The sequence below is a fragment of the Aplidium turbinatum genome, chromosome 1 (assembly GCF_918807975.1).
Source record: "Aplidium turbinatum chromosome 1, kaAplTurb1.1, whole genome shotgun sequence".
In the NCBI taxonomy this organism is placed as follows: Eukaryota; Metazoa; Chordata; class Ascidiacea; order Aplousobranchia; family Polyclinidae; genus Aplidium; species Aplidium turbinatum.
Genome location: NC_137472.1, coordinates 35,112,966 through 35,135,261, shown reverse-complemented (window position 1 = coordinate 35,135,261; position 22,296 = coordinate 35,112,966). Strand labels below are relative to the sequence as shown.

At 36.8% G+C, this 22,296-nt stretch overlaps 1 protein-coding gene across 2 annotated transcripts; it reads left to right on the top strand.

The window, feature by feature from the left end:
* Nucleotides 1-777: 777 nt before the first annotated feature.
* LOC145776238 (uncharacterized) lies at nucleotides 778-21,679 on the top strand. Of its 2 annotated transcripts, none has more exons than XM_082587647.1 (9): nucleotides 778-946; nucleotides 4,066-4,166; nucleotides 5,524-5,641; nucleotides 7,850-7,923; nucleotides 8,150-8,276; nucleotides 8,741-8,811; nucleotides 11,138-11,238; nucleotides 12,381-12,498; nucleotides 18,652-21,679. In XM_082587647.1, exons 1-9 carry the CDS (start codon nucleotides 913-915, stop codon nucleotides 19,714-19,716), a joined length of 1,809 nt encoding a protein of 602 aa, XP_082443773.1. In that variant the 5' UTR covers nucleotides 778-912; the 3' UTR covers nucleotides 19,717-21,679. The 2 variants fall into 2 exon arrangements, with proteins under 2 accessions (XP_082443773.1, XP_082443767.1); XM_082587641.1 differs by having other exon boundaries at nucleotides 18,541-21,679.
* The last annotated feature ends 617 nt before the right edge of the window (nucleotides 21,680-22,296 follow it).

The following is a 22,296-nucleotide window of genomic DNA, read 5'->3' as shown; positions in this document are numbered from 1 at the left end:
AGGTATTTTAATTGCCTTCTAAGAAACAATTGAAAAACTTCAAACTTTTCATTTCAAAGTATATATATATAGCACGAAAAACAATAGTCCTGTTTGTATATATATTTCTGTTTTCTTTAATCAGCGACATGCTTCAATGCAATTAATAAAACTGCTTCTTTGATGTATAAAAAGTTCTAATATTTCAAGAAATACAGAATTTGGAGTGAGAGGCTAAAAGTAGATTAACTTGATCTTTGCTGGACACAAAATAATTATTAAGCTACTTGTAGTACTAGTGAAGACTTTAAGCTTGTGTGCACTGCACCAGATTGAAAGCCTTTGAGTGCTGGACTTTGGAAACCGCTGCTTTATAGTGTTAATTTCTGACTTACACAATTCACTGGTGGCAAGTTCAAGCATGTTTATAAACGAAAGTCACTAGCTCTAAAGAACAAGTGATTGTACCTTTTATCACCTTGTATCTGTTTTAATTGACAAAACTTTATGTTTGCTTGTTGAACTTTAATAAACTAGGCTATTCTATTTATATTTATTTGTTAATTAAAATAATATTTAAAAATTGGAGCTGGTATACAAGTCCCCCCCTTGGTAACTCACGACAAAGACAGGACTCAACCAAACATATAGGGTGAAACTACTTTACCTTTGCTTTACTGTTCACACACTTCAATCCACATGTTTTGGTCAATTCCTCTTTGTCATGAGTTGCCAAGGGGGGGGGGGACTTGTATACCAGCTCCTAAAAATTTTCTATGCTATGCAGGAAACCTCATCAGTTGTTTTATGCTGACGATATAGTAATTTGTTTCCTTTCTCTTACATACGGTACCAATCTTTTCTTAGCATAAGTTTTCACATCCTTGTTATGAGAACGTCTTTTGAATCAGCCATTGCTTTAAATTTTTCATCATGACTTCAAACTATTACAAAATATCAGATACAGGTTAGTTCAACAATGTTTTTATTTGTTTAATTTTTTTGCTGTAACAGCACAATATGTGTGTAAGTGTATAGGATTAATCAATCAAAGTATTGAAAGATTGACTGCCTAGTTAATCTACCAGATATTGCAAAGGCAAGAGACTTTTTAATGATAAATCAGAAATTACAGAATTTTGTATTTTTTCGTTTAGAGTGGTTTGCAAAGTAGTATTAATAATAAAACAAGGTGATGTTTTTAATTGTAAGTTCACGGTTTGTCTAGAAAGGCAGTGATGTTTAAGGCAATTTTTTCAAGCAAGTTGTGTCAGTACACTCTGTATCTTAAAAAAGCTACGATATTTAACCCTTTAGTGCAGTAGTTCCCAACGTGGGCGCCAGCGCCCCTGGGGGTGTTTGCGAATTGCGACCATGAAAGGGGTGCTGGCTGTAAAGTGAGCAATTGGGGGGTGCTGAGAGTAAATCGGGGCAGTTACAAGAAGAGGATTGCAAAGTATTTTTGTCATGTTTCGCTCCAAAGAAATACAAAAGAAGGCGGTGACTATAAGAGCTCTGTGGCAGATATTTTGGCAATTATGTTGGCAATGTCGCTTCGCAGTGCCTTACAAGTTTGTTGAAGTCGTAACGCATGACTTGCTATGAAGCACTGTGATTAACCAAATCCGATCTTACAATCCGAGAGTATTTTGATCGAGCATTCGTCTTAATCTATCTTTGAAGGCTGTCATCAAAGCAGTGAATGAAATTATAGCGCACACTCTGAATACACGCTTATTCAAACGATTGTGCAATGAGAATGATGAAGCTTTTGAGCGCATACTACTCTACACCGAAGTACGGTGGCTTTTGAAGGGAAATTGACTTGCACAATTTTATTCGCTGTTTGAAACTGTCATGGAATTTCTACAGAGTTGTAAGTGTAACCCTGGCATTGCGAATAAGAAAGAAAAGCTAAAAAACACGTTCCCCTCCTTCCATCTACAATATGACTTTTGCTTACGTCTATTCCTCCAAAGCCTTATCCAACAGGTTGAAGACAAAACGAATGCTTGAATGCGAGCTTGAGCCGACGATGACGACGGTAAATGTGGGATATATAAATGTACATCCATTTATAGTAAAGGTGTTACAGAAGAAAAATTTGCTTGTTGATTTCATCATCGACTGGTAACTTGCTAGTAGTGAAGAAATTTTCTAATTGATTGCAATCGATGTAAAGTTGGCCACCCCCGGTGTATATAATTATTTACAAACTTTTATTGTTTGAAGCTTTTATAAAATAATAATATAGTGGATACAAATAAACAGGGCATATTTTTATATATTATATAATACAAAATCATTTGTGCCCTTGATGCAGGCTGTAAATACCCATTGACTTGTATCATTACTGAAATTGCTGTTACTGAACCATTCAATAACCTTAAACTTAAATCTGAAGTTTCAAGATAAAAATTTTAGTCCTACAATAGTCCCTGATTCTTGATTACACTCTGGTAATAAACAATTTTGGGCTTAATTAGTGGATGGGACTTTAAACCAAAACTTTGTTGTTTCTGTGCATATAATCTACTCTGGATCACTATGCCAACAACTGCACACAACAGTTGCTGGTAACAATTTTCTTTTATTTATAATAATAAAGCAATAAGTTATCACAGACCTGTTCTCATTTTCTTTTTAGCTTATTTGCTACTTGACAGCTTTTGAAGATAAAATTGGCTTGCATATTGTTTACTGTAGGCCACTAATTCTCCAATATTGTTACAAAAACAAATAGAAGCGTTAAACTGCATAGGCTATCCAAATGTGGTCTAATATATGATATATATCAAGAGCCAATTACAACAACCAATGACTACGTTTGGGCTGGTTTTGATTTTCAGTTTCTATTAGTTTCAAGACAGAAAGTTTGAGAAAGCTACCTGCTACGGGTCTGCTACTATTCGGTGAGTCCGATTTGGTGAGTCTGATTCGGTGAGTTCCTAACCTCTAACCCCTAACCCTAAAACGGCAATGATAATTAGGCTACGGTACCCGATAATTTAAAAAAAAAAATTGAAAAAATCCCCCGTTAAGGGATCGGACTCACCGAAACGGGCCATTCCGACCTGCTACATGCAGATCAAAATAATTATTTTAATAACTTTTTATTGGTAAATACTAGAAAGTTTGCAGGATTTCCACTTTAAACTCTTCTCCCCTATAACTTTGGTTCACACTAAACCTTTAAACTTTATCACAAGCGTCAATAACAGTTACGCTTTATACGTACATCTGCAAGTCTTCCATGATTCAACAGCCTAAAATGTCTGATAGGGAAGATATGCCAGTGCACTGATAAACATTTTTTTTCCAAAGTTTTTGCTGAGTGAGGATTTGTGTTCTGGAAGGAGTATCTGTAATTTTTGCCTGCTAACAAAATACCCAAGGTAAAACCAAACTTCTGCAAAGCCGCATAATCGTTTGTAGAAAATGAAAATAATAGCTGAATCATTTTCTCGCACACCATTGCAATACATAGTAGGCCTAGTAAAGATTTTAATTACTCGTTTGTCAATCTTACATCAACAGAAATTATTTTCTCATATTCAAAAATTGTATGGTTTGGTTTTATAAGAAAAAAAGTGCATAGTTTCTTTTTGCAAATGTAGGTCCAAGGTAACTCGAACTTATCCCGTGGGGGTAAATTTATCTTAGGTTGACAGGTCTTGATCTATCCATTTTGGGCAAAAAATATCCACGTTTTTGGTCATATGGTTTAAACAAATACAGTCCGCCTTGTAGCTCAGTGGTTATGTGCCCGGTTCAAGATCCAGCGGCGCTGGTTCAACTCTCGGGGTGTGCACTTAACAGCGCATTTCAGGACTGCTCTCCATTCAGCGCCACCTAGTGGATCGAACAATTCACAGACAACAACATTTCAACTATCGGTATCTTCACTCTGCTAATCTCGGCAACCTGCCCTGTGTCAAAAGCCCCTACACATGCATGCAAAACCACCAGAAATAATTTGTCAAAGGCTTTGTCAGTCTTAGGATAAAGGTTCACAACCAAATCATCCAAATATATTTTCTACGAATTATATCTTTTTGTTCACTAGTTCTATTCATATATTTACAGTTTCTCTGCGAGGTGGAGCTATTTCACTTGTTTTCAAAGTATCGTTCTGCCTCTCTGTCATATTAATCATCTATTGTCTACATGTGATGACCAAGATGGAAGTGAGTTAAACCTTGTTTAAATATTTATCCTAAACTTATTCACCAGTTTCTTTACTAATAATGTTGTTTCTTAGATTTTCAATATTTCATTTATTGTTACCAGCTTTTATACCATTTTCACTGCTCATATTGGGTCATGTTTAGTTTCATTTTCGCTATTATTGTTCTACAATCAGCCATGTTTACATGAAGTTATTTTTTTAATAATCAATTGAGAAGAAAAAAACTAGCGATTTCAACTACATTGTATCATTACAAAGCCAAGAGAAATTAACTGCTTGTAGTTTTGGAAAGAAATATTTTTCAATGTCACGTTTTTCATGGTTGCCAGTGGCAAACCCAATCCCTGGCATTCGAGGCTGTGCATTGAAGTGTAGCAAAGTTTGCATGGGACTGTGGCAAGTTATGATTTGTAGTCATTCACAAATTTCATATTTTTGGTTGTAGATTACAATTGCATGTACTTTTAAAAAATCCTCAATCCATCCAGATCAAATCCTCAAGAACCAACCCTGTTAAGGGATGGTTCTTAAGGAACAACATTCAGGGGATCTATGTCTTCAATCTTAACCTCCAAAGAGTCTGGAGTAAACGGTAAGATAAAAATGCCAGACCAGAACAACGGACACTCCCCTCAACACCTGGATCAGAGCTGCTCAAAAAGCTTGAGTAAAACTCAACCGCCTTGGTACATGAGTGGTAGAGTTGGACGTTTTAACAGCAATATGTTACAATCTTGTCTTGCCGAATCACCATCTTGTGTAAGTGGACCAGACTCACAAACTGTATAATACATCATCCATCAACCGACCTCTAGATGGAAATGTTAATCTCACCGTGCTTGCTGGCAACACAGTCCAATGGCTACAGCGCCTTGATGGAATTAACTGACTTCCACCACCCAATACACGAGAAGTTCACATAATATTGAAATAAAGTTTTTGGAGACGGAGTTTGCTTGAGTTTTACTTTTCTTTTTTGCTACATTTTGTCTGTATTTAAAAATCTTTAAAATCGCCTACCCATATAACTTTTGTCTAACTTATCCCATGATCAGACATATGTCTGTTTATGGTTTAAAAGAGTTACCTCTCTACCCAAATTGTATTATCCCATGATAGTTATTGAAACAGTTAACTCTATTAATTATTCCCCATACATTTTGAACCGCGTCCGCACATACTTGTTTGCTGGTGAAATAGTTTGAGAAAGACGGATTCTTTATCCAGCAGCACTAATATAACCATCAAGCAATTTTGTGTAAATTGGAAATTTATTTTTTTGCTATGTTTCTAGAAATATTTTTTACCTTGATCTTGCAACGTAAATGATTGGTTTTTGTCTTCATTCATTTCAGACAGCTCAAGAAAGATTAAATTTTCGAAACACCGTTTGCATGAAAAGACTAGACAAAAAAAGCAAACAATTGTTGCGGCAGGTTAAAGATGATGAAGTCGAAATCGTTCGGTGTGAAGGTATAACTTTGTATTCGTAAAGTTGTTTTATACAAGTGTAGAGATGGTTAAAAACGTTTTTTTTTTACTATTTTGTTTTATTTGTTTGTTTTTTTCGTTTTTTACACTATTTCCAATCGTTTCATACATTGTTTCAAGTATATAATAGCTGTGTTCATTTATCATAACAAAGAACTACAAAAGAAAGTGTTGAATCATAGCTACTGAATAGCGTATTGTAAATTAGTTTGCTGCAGTTTTGACTAAGTTCTGTAAGTCAGGAGTGTGGTCGCATGTTCAGAAAATGCGGGTCCACGTCTATTAGGCGCAGACAGTTAGGCGCCGGTCAAATAGGCGCGCACACTGTGGCGTCTGGATATTTAGGCGCGGAGCACTGTGGCGCCCGTTCAGTTAGGTGCTATTTCCTAGTAAAGTCTGCAGATTGTATCTGCTCAGCTTTGGCAAAACCTAGTGTGGGTTTTAATGGAAAACTAAGTTACTCTTCACTCAAGCCTACCACCCGCTTGAATATAGGCTACGGTATATTTTTTACTGATGTTTAATGTAGTTATTATTTGACTTATATAACTAAAAGTGAACTCAGTCAAATTCGAAAACTTGAATAATTTATTGATAAGGCTTTCACCGACACAAACCTGGACTAACAACAAATAAATGCACGCGCATTAACAAAACAACATATTTTTCTGTTCAATATAACATTTGTGTGAAAGGCATTGCCTTACCTGCCAAGCTTGTATAATACAATCTGCAGACTTTACTACAAATAGCACCTAAATGAACGGCGCCACAGTGCTCCGCACCTAAATATCCAGACGCCACAGTGTGCGCGCCTATTTGACCAGCGCCTAACTGTCTGCGCCTAAAAGACTTGCTCCCGAAAATGCTACCAATGAACTGCCCAACTTTAAGTGCTACCAGTGATCAGGGTTGTTCGGTCCCAGCGGTGACCATGTTAACAGTCATCCTCATCCAGTTTTTGTTCAAATGTTGAATTTGCATTTTGCATGTTTAGTTGTTTTCAGCAATATGTTCTGTGTTTTGCCATTCTAGACAGGTAGTCACTACCTGGTCTAGCCCCCTGAAGAAGTCGGTCGTGTCTGATTGACGAAACGGAATAAAAGCAGATTGTCACTGGATACATCTTGTGATAGTTTAGCTTAATTTGCACCAGTAGAACATCTCATGTTGTTTAGTTCTCTTTTGTTACTTGTTTTAATTTATTTTATTAGTTTGTTTATTTCTTTTATTTCTGTTATTTCTTTCATTCCATATAGCTTATTATGATGAGTGTTATATAAAGTATTACGATGTTCTTTAAAGTCTAATTGGTGAGTTTACAATCTAGTCGACTGACACAATTTAACAATCGATAAAAAAAAAGTAGGTGGTACCACACTAAATTGACAAATTGAAGTTCTTTCAATTTAAATTTAATAAACTTGAAACTTGTCGATGTCCTGATTATATCATATCATATCAGAACAAATATTTCAGGGAAGTAAAAGTACAAATTGTACTCCAACAGTTAAATTTTAGACAGATTGTTGGTGCAAAAAAAAACGATTATTTTTAAAACACGAGCACTAAAAACACCTCACATCTCTGTTCAAGTGTTGGTTACAAATCTGCAATAAGTACATGCATACCTTCACAATTTGGATAAAGTGGTTGTACTCTATTGTGCCTTCATAAAATCTAATGTGCTCAGCATTGGCCAAGAGTTTGCAAAGAGAGAGGAGTTGATTTTGCAATGTTAGCAAAAATGTGAATAAGATCCTTTTGATGATCCTAATAAGATGAAACAGGCTGTTAAGGTTTTTAGTAAACTTGTAACTAAACTTGATGTAAATCGCTCTGCTTGACTTTTCGCTTGGCACTGACCACTTTTTGTAGTAGTAATACCATTTATTGTTTAAATGTTGTTATATATTTTTGCAAAACAAATGCTTTTGAAATTTTTTTTTGTAAAAAAATGTGTAAAACAATTTTGACTTTTGCTTGTTCCACTGATTAGAACTCTCACTTTCTGTATTTTATGTTATTTTGAACAATTCTGATACCAAATGCACAGCAACGAAAATGTAGCTTATCACATGGTGTATTTTGAAGAGATTACATTAACCTATGCTTTCGTTTACCACGTCTATGTGATATAGGCTACACTTATGTAAACGCTGACTTGTTATTGACTATAATTTTGTGTAGAACTTGTTAAAAGCGCAAGAAAAAATGAAAAGAAATGTCAACAAGAAATGAAAACGGCCGCAAAAGAATGTTCGGTAATGTGTGCATGGATGTAGTGTAGCCTAGTTGTTGATGAAAGCCTATTCTGGAGATATCTGGTTATTATAATTTACAGTTAGTATTCTGTTTGGAAGAGTTAAAATTCAGCCTTAGTTACTTGCGTGTGGGAACATATTGCTCAGGACACGCAAAGATATGTTGCACTTTTAAATTGCTTTGTTTTTGTTTATGGAATTTTCAAAGTCGTACGTCATGATTTAGGAAGCAACTGAACGTCTAAACAACTTGAGTACAACTCTTTATGGTGAACTTTCCAAAATCCAATCTGCGAAAGAAATATTGGAAGAAGATATCAATGAAGCTAAAAATGAAATGACTTCGGCTCAAGGTATAAATTTCAGAAATTCTTCTTGTCTGCAATAGTGTTGTTGATTTTTAGGACCCAAGACTGTTGGGAATAATTATTAGTAGCTCTGGCTCATCGCCTACGGTGATTTTAAGATTTTGGATTAAATGGACGGGAACCCAAGATCTTTCTGTCCGGTGGCCACTGTCCACCTTCAAGCCATTAAGTGTCCTGCCAAAGACACAGCCACATTCCCTTGGGCGGTGCCAATGTCGCCACGATTCACGCAGACACAGTGTTGTTGCTTGCACTTGACTGTTAAAAGTGTCAGTCTTACATCTTGTAATGGAAACTACCAATTGCCAAGCCATTTAATAAATATAAATGCTTAATATAACCAAAGCGATATCTTTCAAATACATTTTTTAAAAGCCTGATTCCCCAGTTTGCTTTCAAATAAAATTGAAATAATGTTCGATTAGTGATTTTGTTTTGTATACTTCCAGATACCTTGTTGCAAGCCAAGACTAACCTAAAAGCAACTGAAGATAAAAAGAAATTCTGTCTAGAAAATTTGGTATTTAGTTATATGGATACTATTATTTCATTGGACCCATTAATGCTTTCTTTATGTGCTCACTTTCACTATTCAGTAGCCGTGTTTTCGCTATAAACCTGAAGCTTTGACAATTCTGAGTCTAATCTGCTACTGCCTTTGAAGATTCTCTTGTGTGCTGTTTCAATTTTTTAATATTTTCCCATGAACAGTTTTTTCTTGAATATATACAGTCAAGCACTGAGACATTAAAAATTGTGTCACGATTTCTTTCTATCTCTTACCAGGAAAAAGACTTGGAAAGATTCAATGACGTAGTTTAATGGGTCAACCGAAAAGCAGTCAATTAAATGTCGAATAATTCTACTAGCGAAATGATAATCTGACTTCTTGAAGAACTTTAACGAACGGCTTCTCAAATAACTCTAATTTCTGCATCAACTACCGATCCACAACTCATAGCACAACTCTCATAACCAACTCAATAATAATCATCATAATAATCACCATAATAATAATCTCAGCATCATCATCAGAATAAATCAGAAATACAAACTACACCACTATTTATAGTTGGCTGTTCAGTCCAGTAACTTCGAGAAGGTTACATCATAAAGAACCATCGTTCGGTCACGTAGCATTTAAAAGGTAAACAACAGAAGTCTCTAGAAGGTCACGTTCGCAAGAAGATTCTTACATAATAACGATTTCGCAATCGGACATTTACTGATAAACAACCTTATGACGTCATGACAAACGACGCTCAGAAATCATGAAAAACAACAGAACCTTCTAGATTTGCATGCTTACAGATGATTCTAGAAATACGTTACATAATACAAATTTCTCAATCAGAGGTTACTTCAGGTCATAACCGATAATAACACAACGCACCAGAATTCCATAATGAAAATAGCACATTCGTTGAAGATACAAAGCAAGCCATCGCGAGGCATTTGCACCTTGATTGTGACAAATTGCAACCACAATATAATCATATGCGGTAGTCTCAAGAAGACGCGCTGGTTTCTTTAAGTTTTTGGGAACTCCAGATCCCCGGAACCCAATATTTTTCCAATTTTGTTTTTTTTTTTTGCTGAAACTTTTTGGTTATTTGTCCGAAATCACTTGAAAAAATTCGGTCATTTTTTATTTATTTCGGTCATTTTTTCTAATGAAAATATTTCCTTTCAAGTAGCTGATACAACTTTTTTTTTTCGGACATTTTGACCGAATTGACTATATTTTTTTCGCACATTTTGCTAAAAAATCGGTTAATGACCGATAAATGACCGAAAAAAAAAAACAGTTCCAATCAACAACTTTTTTTGAACCCAGTCAAGTAATAAAACTGGGCTTGGTCACAAATTGTCTTGTTACCAGCAGTGACTGATATTGCACATTAAACTAGATCTGGGAACGTCATTATGTCCTTACGGCTACTTTGTCAAATAAACGGACACCAGTGAAAACTGAGTTATTTAACCTCATTGTATTTGCCTATGTCTTTAGGTGTCGCAGTCTACACGCTATTGCAGAAAATTTACAACCAGCCTAAAACTTCTCAGATAGAAAATCAGTTGTTTTTACATTGATTCAACGTTTGCAGACGTTGAATTGCATTAAAACTTGCTAAAATAAAATACTTTTCAAAAACTTGTGAGGACGTCTAGTGGGAAAACGGCTTATTAAATACTTGAATGAACTAGTTTAACGCCTTTGAGTGTTCAAATTTTTTCCTGTTCTATTTTGATATATATTTTTGTCTGAATGCCGGTCAAGTCTATTTCACATTTATTACATGTGGGCTGCAGCTGGGTGGAATAATTTGGTTTAGAAAATGAAGCTTAATGGTTTGTGTGACAGACAAGAATTATTGCTTGAAAAAACATTTTTTCGAAAACAATCAAATGAATTTTTTCACATAGGCTGTAACCTGTACGTCTAATAATAATCATTCGCTATCTCCGCTTGCAACAGACTGCGCATCAACATGGGTTACTTGACAGGGCTCCATGTGATTTTATGAGCCGTACTGCTACCATGCTGGCTCAAGGCAGATTGGAAGAGGGTGATATGTCATCAGATTATTACCCGATTTATCCTCACTGCGTTATGCAAGAAAGAGCACAATCGGTACTCTTTTTAAAGTCTTTGGTATGACCCGACCTGGAATCGAACCCAGGGCTACCAACGTTTAATACTACAGTTAAATATGTTGTGATTGTTTCTGTGATAGTTTTCAAATTACCGAAAATACCACTGCACTGATTTTTATTTTTTGTTACAAATCGCCATTTTCATCTGCCCATATGCGAAATAGCAAGATATTTGTTTTGTTGCTTAGCAAAGGATGAACGAAGCCATGAAGACCCTAAATGTTCAAAATGATGCTTTTCGATCGGAAATATTACAACTTCAAACAAAAATAAATGAAATCAAAATGAAGTAAGTCAATGTGCAAGTAGTTTCGTACTAAAAGGTTGGTTGGTTGGTTTTGAATCTTTATCCTCGGACTGACAAAGCATTGATAGGTTATTCCTGGTAGTTTCGCATACTTGTAGAGGCTTTTGACCCAGGACCGGTTACCGAGATTGACAGAGTGAAGTTTCTGATTGTTGAAGTGTTGTTGCCTGGGAATTATTCCATCCATTAGGTGCTTCTGAATGGAGAGCAACCCTTAGAATGCGTTGCTCAAGCGCACACCACGAGACTCGAATCAGCGCCGTTTGATCTTGAAACTTCTTCGTTCACGAAGTCACGCGCTAACCAACTGAGCTATCGAGGTGGACAAAAAATTCAAACTAGCAAAGATTTTTGTGATGGTTTGATCAAAGCGTCCTATTCTTTGTGCTGTCCATTTGCTTTGATGTGTGTTTTATGTTGTAGTTCTCGTTAGAAATAAGTTAGCACTTGTAAAATATATTGTAGTGTGAGGTAGGAATTGTAATATTGTTAGTGTTACTGCAAAGTATTTGTGTTGTGGTATGTGTGGTGTCACAAGATGATATTTGTGATGATTATTGGCCCTTTTTTTTAAACTACAAAGTAGCTTGAGTTGATATTTGCTGATTTATTCCGACCTAGGTTTATCTGCCCCGATAGTTCAGTTGGTTAAGCGCCTGACTTTATGAAAGATCAAGCAGTGCTGGACTCACGGGGTGTGCGCTTGAGCAACGCATCTTAGAGACAGCTCCCCGTTCAGCGGCATTTAGTAGAAGGAATAATTCACAGACAACAATAACAACAAGCGGAAACTTTACTCTGTCAAATGTGGTGACTGTGCCTGCTTCAATAGTTTAAGCCCTTAACAACTCCGCGAAACTGCCAGGATTGAGCTTGCAAAAAGCTTTCTCAGTCCGAGGATAAAGATTCCTACCATCATTATTCAACAACCTTTGAAAATATTTGTTCCACTTCTATCAGAGCTGATAGCTCAATAATTTCACCTTGGTTTTCAATTCAAAATTGCATTATCAAACGCATTATCAGATTTTGCTCGTTTGTTTGCTTATGGCTTTGGACTTTTAGACTATACTTGGCGGCAAACTGTTGAGTTTTCGTATGCAGTTTAATTTTTTGTGTTTCAGAAAAACTCCAGTATTCAATTTGAAAGAGATTGTATCTGGATCAAAAGGAAAGTATAATAATTTATTGAATCTCAAAAACGAGGATCTTTTACAACGTCAACACCAAGTCAACGATGTGGTAGGTTTTTTACAATATCAACGACAAGATGTGCTGCCAGGGCGGCGAAGAAGATAATTTGGGCCCAGTGCCAATAAGTCTCCCGGCCCCCACCCCGGGAATCAATCAACTTAAAAAAACGTATGAAAACATGAAATTCTAGAAAACACATCGAGAGAAAATGTAGTTTTACCTCAAAAAGCAGATGTTGTTTCTAAAACACGCAATGGATTGAATGCAATGCAACCACATTATAACTATCAAATAATTTCAAGAGTACGCACTGAATTCTTCACGTTTCAGAGGCCTCTGAAAAATTCCTCGGGCCCCTAACATTTTTCCAGGCCGGGTCCAAAATTATGTCTTGATCCACTGTCAGCGCTGCTGTACGTTGCCACTATGCCCTAGCTCCTGATTCACTGTAATCTCATCGCGGTAATTTCATCGTGGTAATTTCATCGCAGTAATTTCTTCACATGGTAATTACATCGCATACATTGTCATGGCATTGTAATTACATCGCAAGACAGACATTGTAATTACATCGCATAACCCTTACCCTTGTAGGTGGTAGCCGCAGAACGCAGCTGGGCAAGAACGCAGCTGGTAGCCTACGCAGCTCTCATACTGCGATGTAATTACCTGACGATGTGATATACTGCGATGTAATTACCATGCGATGTGAAATTACCACGATGAAATTACCGGACACCCTAGCTCCTAGTATGCAGCTTCACCAAAACTACAAAATATAATATTATTGATATATGTTGCTATGTTCCATTAGTTCAGCGAGAAACAAAGATATTTTTTATATCTTATGGTTTAATATTGTATTGATCAATCATATGTTGTGTGCTGTATTGCGTTTGCAGAAATGGTATTGTTTTCAACTGCAGTCAAACCACCATACAATTATCGCATTTATTTCTATATGATTTAGCTGATTCTTCCACGTATTGTTTTGCGAACAGGATGAACAGTCAGCATACAATGTGTCGATTGTTTAATATCTGACATATCTAATGCTTCTTTCCTGTTTCTTCATTTACAATAGCGCAGCCTATTGTATTGATAGTCTGTTATTCCTTCATGTTTGTTATACGCATGTACGACCTCTTTCGGGTTTGTTACCTGCTACGAATGTTAAAATGAATTATTTTGACTACCAGTTCAATCTAGTTTGAATCGCTGGAAGCAATCCGATATCTAAAAATTCAGTGACTGGGTAACATACTTAATTCAAAAACAGGATACCCTCTTCCAGTGTAAAATAAGTTAAACTATCATAAGGTGTTACAAGTGATAATCCGTATGTATTTCGACGTTTTCTCAACCAGACACGACCAGGAACGTTGTCACAGGAGGGGGCTAAAAAGGCAATTTTCCAGCCGAAACTTGATCTTTCCCCAAAAAATGATATTGTTTTTTATCTGATTTTTGAACATTGATTAATGTGAAAATTTACCCGTTTTATTTTTCTCGCTATGTCCTTAAGTTAAGATTCCTATCCAATGTGATCGCCCTTACAAACCAATTTTAAAACTTCATCAATGGAAACGCAATGTTTTAGTGAGTCATCTTTGCTAAATGTTATGTTAAATTTATTTATTTTGAATGTGACTAATCAAAGTTGTCAACTCGTCACACTCCTTTCAAATGCTCTCATTGGTTAGTTTACCCTACAACTGCCCAAGAGTCGAAGATGGAGGACAATCCTTCTGAAGCAAACAGTTTCTTGATATAATTGGAATGATTTCGAAGAGCTTTATTTTAGGATAACAGATGTTAAGGAACTTAAAGAATTTTAAGGTAGAGAGAGATACCACAGTTCAATCTTGCATAGTTGAGCCCGACGCCAGTGCGAAGACGAGCCAGAAAGCAATGATGTTGCACGTAGTAGCTATAAGGTCCCAGACTTAAAAACGTTCAAAGCCGTTGCATTAGTTGAAGTTACTTCGTGTTAGTTTGCTGCTTATTCTTTATCATAAATCACATCATTGCATAATATGTAAGCCTATTATTAGCCTAGGCATGGCCACCTAAAGATACGGCCTGATTTGTCACATTTTGCAGAAATTTCCAGGTTTTTCTAACTTTGAGCGAACATTTAAATAAATTTTTCTAAAAATTAGATTTTTACGCTTTCTTTATTCTTTTCCCCAGTTGACACAATAGGCTTTAACATCCTCACATGTTCAAAAACAAAGAAAATTTGATTTCGAAGATTTTAGTCAGACTGTTAATTTTCAATAACAGTCTGATTTAGCGTTTTTCAACTTACTTTTTCTCATTTGCTATTGCTTCCCAAAGGCAACAAAAAAGTTTTATGTCATTAAGAAACCACAAAAAGTAAAAACATCTCAAAAAATGTCAGTCAAGCACTAGCAGTAGCTGTAATCAAAATGTGACAAATCAGGCCGCATCTCCAGGAGGCCATGGCCTAGGGTTTTAACATTTCTTATTATTTGTCGTACCATTCCATTATCACATTTTATATAGTGGTCGTTCACGTCTAAATTTTTCGTAGGCCTTCATCATATAACGTTATGATGTATATAAACTACATCATAACTACAGGCAGTGCACACCGGCCTCCTCGGTGCAGTAGGTACACTGGGTATGGCTACGGAGATCTATACCTCCATGTGACGTTTTCCCATTTGTGGAACCTAAGCTCAAAAGATGGTACTACCGGCGCCAACCTTGCCAAAGTGCTCAAATTAAACTACATCATGCATGCATTGTTTCAGCTAAATTGAAAACGTGTTCCAGTAGGATACCTGCTGTAACTCTGTTTTAAAATATATTTTGCTTTAGCCATTACAACTATTTGCCGGCCCAAAAATTGTTGTCTGCTTGCCTAAAATTTCCATCCTGACTACGTCACGGGACATGACTGACTTTTTCTAACTTTTTTAAATCTAATTAAATTGCAACAATCACTAGAAACTTTTTAAAACATCCAAGATACGCTTCTTTTTAATCGATCTCTTAAAACGGCAAGAATTTGCTTGTGGTCAACAAAGGTTTCAGAGAAAGTTTTATACTAATTTCTTTTAAGGTATGCGGAATATTTGCAGAAACTCTACTTAGGCTGCATAAGCTAAAGAAAAACATACTGGGTGGAGGAGTTAAACTTTTAGGTTGTCATAGGAAGGCATACTTTCTGGGAATTTGGCTAAAGAAAACAAGGTCTTGAATCTTGCATTGATAAAAATAAAAGAGTGTTCAAATTTAAGCTTCTCAAAAAATATCATTTTGCAGGTATTCCATAACTTCATTATAGTATTCCATTACATAATGAAACTTCAGATCATGAAATAGCTTTGAGCAATACTACTGTATTCTTAAAGTTGAAAATGATTACAGAAAACGTTATTTACAAAAATCTATTGTAAATTCTTGTTGCATGAATTTAAAGTTGTTTGATGCTGAATGCTAACTGTGCAATGGTGCTTGTAGAGTTTAATTCTTCATGGTGCATTTCTTCACACTTCTCTTTGCTCCCATAAAGTTTCTTTTTACAGTTCCTAATTTAGCACGCGATGTTTTTTTTCAAGTTTGAATTTCGTTTTCGTCCGTCCCGTTAGCTCAGTAGTTAAGCGTCGTTTTCAAGACCACGTGACGCGGGTTCGGCTCTCCAGGTGTGCGCTTGAGCAACGTACGGTATTTCAGGACAACTTCCCATTCTGCGGTATCTAGTAAACGGAATAGCTCACAGACAACAGCACTTCAACAACTATGGAAACTTCACCACTGTCAATCTCGGTAACCGGCTATACAGCACTGGTTCAAAACCTCTCCAAGTATATGCAAAACTACCTGGAATAGCTTATCAGGAGCTTTGTCAGTCCGAGGATATAGTTTCAAAACCAATCCATTTTGATGTTTAGTAGTTTTACAGCAACATGGTTCTGTGTTCTGTCATGTTAGACAGCTAGACATTACTTGATCTAGCCCCTGAAGAAATCCGAAGTCATATTCATGGAACTTCTGAACAATTTCTACAGGGTGAATAGAAAGCACTTTTTTTCATTTTATGAGTAAACATATTGAATGTCACTTGTATGCCTTTTAGTATGCTAAATATCTTGCTAAACTCTCTAAAATTTAGGTCTAATTGTGTGCAATAATTATAAGGTCTAAAATGAGCAAAAGAGAAGCCATTATTCAGGTCCATCGCGCGTGGAAAACCAAGTTTGAGATCATTAAGCTCTTAAAAGTTTCCCAATCTACTGTTTACCATGCTGTGAATAGATTTAAAGAACTTGGTACATCTGAAAACCGTCCTAGGAGTGGAAGACCTCGCACTGCTCGAACAAAGTAGTTAAGGCTGTCCGAGAAAAGGTGAGGAGAAACTCAAACAGAGCCATCTCTCAAATGGCCAAAGACATGAATGTGAGCACCACTTTAATGAAAACCACTGTGGAAAAGGATTTTCAGTCGTCTCCTTACAAGATGAGAAAACAGCAATTCTTTTCACCTTTCCAAAATAAAAGAGACTTGAAAGCACAGATTGTTCTCAGAGAACTGAAGGCAGGCATGGCAGGGCAAGAAGATCCTTTTTTCTTACGAAAAACTTTTCACAATTAAAGCTCAGTTGAATAATCAGAATGACAGAATTAATGTAAAGTCTTCAACAGATGTTAAAGTACAGTTAGTTTACCGCCGTCAAAACCCGTCTTCTGTCGTGGTGTGGGCCGCCATCTTCAAAACTTCGAAGTCTCCTCTAATTTTCGTGGAACTAGAAGTTAAAATCAATTCAGATCGCTACATCAACGATATTTTGGTTCCATCCCTTGAAGAGATGAAGAAAAACTACAAAGATCAGCCCTGCACATTCCAACAAGATGGTGCACCACCTCAAAAAAGACTCAGGACTGGTGCTCACGTCAACTTCCAAGATTCTGGAGCAAGGAAATGCGGCATCCCTCGCCTGATTTGAATCCCATTGACTTTTGTGTGTAGTCGTTGTTGTAGGCAAAGGCCTGTTTCGTTGCTACTCAAGCGTTGATGCTCTGAAACAATCACTTCTGCGAAAATGAGCCAAAATACCCCAGGATGTGCTACGTGACTCGGTCGAAAACTTCCGACAAAGAATTGAGAGAGTTATCCAAGTGAAGGGCGCCCATATTAAAGATAAATAAAGAAATTTATTCCTAGTATTGTAAGCTCTCGTTGTGATACTTTTTGATGAAATTTTATTTATTTTCTATTAATAAATCGTCTAAAAGTTGTCTAAGGACTTTCTGTTCACTCTGTAACTATCACTTGCAACACCTTGTGATAGCATGTAGCTTATTTTACTCCAAAAGAGCAGATATTATGCTGTTAAGTCATGTGATGTCAGGTGGAGAAACCTGTGAACCAAAAAGAAATTTAAATTCCAATTGTTCAACTTGCCAGAAACAATAACATAATATTTAATAATTAAGTCGATAGTGTCATTTAGCTCACTTTTCCTAAACGCAGGTTAAATCAAATGAAGACAACAACGGCATCATCTTTAATCGTCAAGCTAGTAATAAGTGTTTCTCGGCAGTCGAGTGTAGCAAGAATTGACAGCGATAGACACGTGTTTTGCCCATGAGCTTGGGCTCATCAGTATCGCACCACTAATTCATGCCACATAGTTCTCAACCACTGCTTTTGTCAGTCAATTGAATCCCTACCTTTGTAAAAAAAATAAATAAAGAGCCCTGCCTCATGGGCGAAACATGTGTCTATCGCTGTCAATTCTTGCTACACTCGACTGCTGAGAAACACATATTTTTGGGAAAAGTCTTGATGACTAGTGTGGAGGCTACCCCGGTATGGTTAGCGAAACACAATGCTCGCTGTTCTATAGTGAGTAGTCAGGTATGCTGACGCCAGGAAGATCGCTCCTTCTCAACTAAGCTAATAATAACCTAGATATTTTTGTCAAAAAACGAGCAAGGGTCTAATTTACATACCTTTTCAATGATTACTTCATAGCAAATTCATCAGACGAATAATTTTCAAGATAATAGCTCACAACAACAGACATCTTTAAATGACAATCCTGATGGTGTTTTTCAGGAATATTCCATCAAGGATTACCAAAATAAGGTCCTAAAAGAACCCAAACTTACAATTGACTCTCAAAGAAATATATCTCAAAAATCTAACCTTGTAAATTATTCCTTAAAGGATATTCTAGACGAACCAAAGTTTTCAGATGACTCCTCGAATAATATTCCTGAAGTACCGAAGTCTGCAATTGCATCTCCCAATATCATGCCCCAGGAACAAAAGTCTTTGCATGAACCCTCGCATGATATTTCCCTGGAACCGAAATCTGCAATTAACTCTCCGAAAACAATGTCCCAGGAGCAACAGTCTTCAGATGACTTCCCGAATGATATTCCCCTGAAGCAGAAGTCTTTGGATGACTCCCCGAATGATATTCCCCTGAAACAAAAATATTTGAATGACTCCCCAAATGATATTCCCCAGGAACCAAAGTCTGTAGATGACTCCCCGAATGATATTTCCCTGAAACAAAAGTTTTCGGATGACTCCCTGAATGATATTCCTCAAGAACCAAAGTCTGTAGATGACTCCCCGAATGATATTCCCCTGAAGCAGAAGTTTTCTGATGACTCTCCGAATGATATTCCCCTGAAGCAAAAGTCTTCAGATGACTCTCCGAATGATATTCCCCTGAAACAAAAGTCTTCTGATGACTCTCCGATTGATATTTCCCTGAAGCAACAGTCTTCAGATGACTCTCCGAATGATATTCCCCTGAAGCAGAAGTCTTTGGATGACTCTCTGAATGATATTCCCCTGAAGCAGAAGTTTTCTGATGACTCTGCGAATGATATTCCCCTGAAGCAGAAGTCTTCGGATGACTCTCCGAATGATATTCCCCTGAAACAAAAGTCTTCTGATGACTCTCCGATTGATATTTCCCTGAAGCAACAGTCTTCAGATGACTCTCCGAATGATATTCCACTGAAGCAAAAGTCTTCAGATGATTCTCCGAATGATATTTCCCTGAAGCAAAAGTCTTCTGATGACTCTCCGAATGATATTCCCCTGAAGCAAAAGTCTTCAGATGACTCTCCGAATGATATTCCACTGAAGCAAAAGTCTTCTGATGACTCTCCGAATGATATTCCCCTGAAACAGAAATCTTCAGATGACTCTCCGAAAGATATTCCTCTGAAGCAAAAGCCTTCAGATGATTCTCAAGATGATAAGTCACAATAAACCAACAGTTGAGCTTGTTCTTGCCAAATTTATTTATTAGTTACCTGTTTTTCCTTACTTGTTCTGAACCAAGTTTTTATCAGTTTTTGTGATTTATAATCTACACTTTCTCCCTCCACCCTTTCTGTTACTATCCACATCATAGGCCTACAGGCAAAATTGCAGAAAAAAAAATCCAAGAACAAGGTAGAACAAACTGGTTCAATGTCATCCATCAATGGACATGAACAGAAAGTATATTATGTGAAGCAATATCACTAATTGCCAATTGAACTACAATGCAATATATAAAAACAAATGCTTGCAGAAAAGTTATGTATCAACGGCTACATGTTTTTTTTTAATGTACTGGATGCTGTGTACTACTGCTGTTATAGTATATTTTACTCACTGTTTTGTTGTTTTAAAGCTGTCTCAAATTCCGGTGCAATTATTATTTTTTATTGCTTGAAACAGATATTTGATTAGGAAATGTCATTAAAGGAAAATCAAATCAACGATAAAAACTGTGGCAAGTTAGAACGTTTCAAGACTTGCTTATAATATATGCATAAAAGGCACAAAGCAAAGTTTTAGGACCACCAGCAAACCTAATATTTGTAGTCAGAAATAGCGTATTGATTAGTTGAGGCAAACATGTTGCTTTTGGAGATCTTGCAAAATCACAGTTTTTATAAAACTTTAAGATGTTCTTTGCTGGAGCCATTAAGAAAAATAATTGGATTGACGGCCGAAGATTGTTGGTTTGAATTTGTGTTATTGGCGTAATATGCATTTCGATTGGCTTAGATATGAGCGCTTTCTGGTGTAATACGAACAGTGAATTTCTTTTAACAAGTATTGCTTGAACCTGTTAATGCATGCACTGAATTTTTCTGTTTAATTTCCGTTTGCCTACCTATCCAAGTCAAGGAATTCCTGTTAGAAAATTACAAAACTGTAAAACATTGCAATGGACGTCAATGTAGCCGTGGACGTCGCTATAATAGCATAGCAACGTCCACGATGTAGCCTATACACTATACAGTATACAATCACTTGTTGTGTAGAATTGTAGCCTACTACGTTAGGCCAGCTTTGTGATATTTATAAACGCACAATAGGCTTATTTTATAACATACCCAGACGGCAAATCAGTAATTCTCATTCACTGATTTGCTGTCTGGGTACCCTACTTGTAACTATGCAGAAAATATAATTTGTGATTTAATTAATGTAAATATGATGACACGTTCCTGAAACTTTATTTCTCCTTTTTCACGAATTCACAATTGCAGTGCTCATGAAAGCGTGTGATTCCCTGACAGATTTTGCTGTCTGGGTTATTACTACCATAGCTTAACACCGTCACTTTGTGAATGAGACCGTTCTTCACATTTTCACGATAGTAGGCTACTGTATCAGCGCCATGTAAAAAAGGTTTAATCGAGCTGGTGGTATAGATTCGCCTACCGTTTGCCTTTTTAACTACAACAAAGAAGTTTGCCCAAGGTTCGCCAGCATAAAACTTTCCGTCCCGATAGCTCTGTTGGTTAGCTCGTAACTTTGTGAACGACGAAGCTTCAAGATCAAGCGGCGCTGGTTCGACTCTCGAGGTGTGCGCTTGAGCAACGCCTTGTAAGGACTGCTCTTCGTTCTGAGGCACCTAATGGATATAATAATTATAATCCCCTAATGGATATCAGGACAATAGATGGACTAAAAAATTAACAACATGGACACCACAAGAAACCAAAAGAAAGAAAGGAAAACCAAAAGTAAGATGGAGGGACGACATTGACAAACAATGCAATACAACCAATTAGTACCAACTAGCACATAATCATGTAAATTGGCATGAAAAGGGGAAGGCTTACGCTCTGCAGTGGGCTCTCACAGGCTGAAAATGATGATGATGAATGGATATAATCCCCGCCAATAACACTTCAACAATCGGAAACTTCACCCTGTCAATCTTGGTGACCGGGCCTGCGTCAGTTATTCAAAGCCTCTACAACAGCGTTTCTTAACCGGGGGTGCTGGAATAGACTGTAGGGGGTGCTAAATGCATGCAGTATAATATCAAAAAAATGCCATTTTACTTTTCTGCATTTTTTCGTCTTTCTGCCAGTATCAGCAAATTCGAAAATGGTGTGACGAATATGTCAAGTAGGCTATGGCTTTACTGCATTCCTGGACAATCGTGGAGGACCAGACCGGGCCCAGCTTATGACCTGCCATTTCGTCTCTTGCAACTCAAATTTGAAGCCTGCTAGACTCCGGCAACACTAGTTGAAACATCCAACTGCAGAACGTGAACAGACTCTCGAGACCCTTTTTACATTGTTTTCCTTCCAATAATGCCAAAGTTTAATGGCAGCGCCGAAATTTTGATATCGTTTTTGCTCGCTGGTGGTATACTTTGTAGGCCTAGTGTAAAGTTTATTGTTGTCTAACAAACTGTGCTGTCGTTTTAAGAGAGTTGATTCACTTAGCCTACATATGGTTATAATTGAATTTCTGTTGGTAAATGAAAGTCAAGTACCAAATCCTGAATCAAAACAGCACCACAGTTTGTTAGACAACAAGAAACTTTATTAC

Coding starts and splice junctions, on each gene's coding strand:
- LOC145776238 (XM_082587641.1), top strand. CDS start 913: ATGACTTCAAACTATTACAAAATATCAGATACAG. Junction 947..4,065: donor TTACAAAATATCAGATACAG/GTTAGTTCAACA, acceptor ATATATTTACAG/TTTCTCTGCGAGGTGGAGCT. Junction 11,239..12,380: donor ATAAATGAAATCAAAATGAA/GTAAGTCAATGT, acceptor TTTGTGTTTCAG/AAAAACTCCAGTATTCAATT.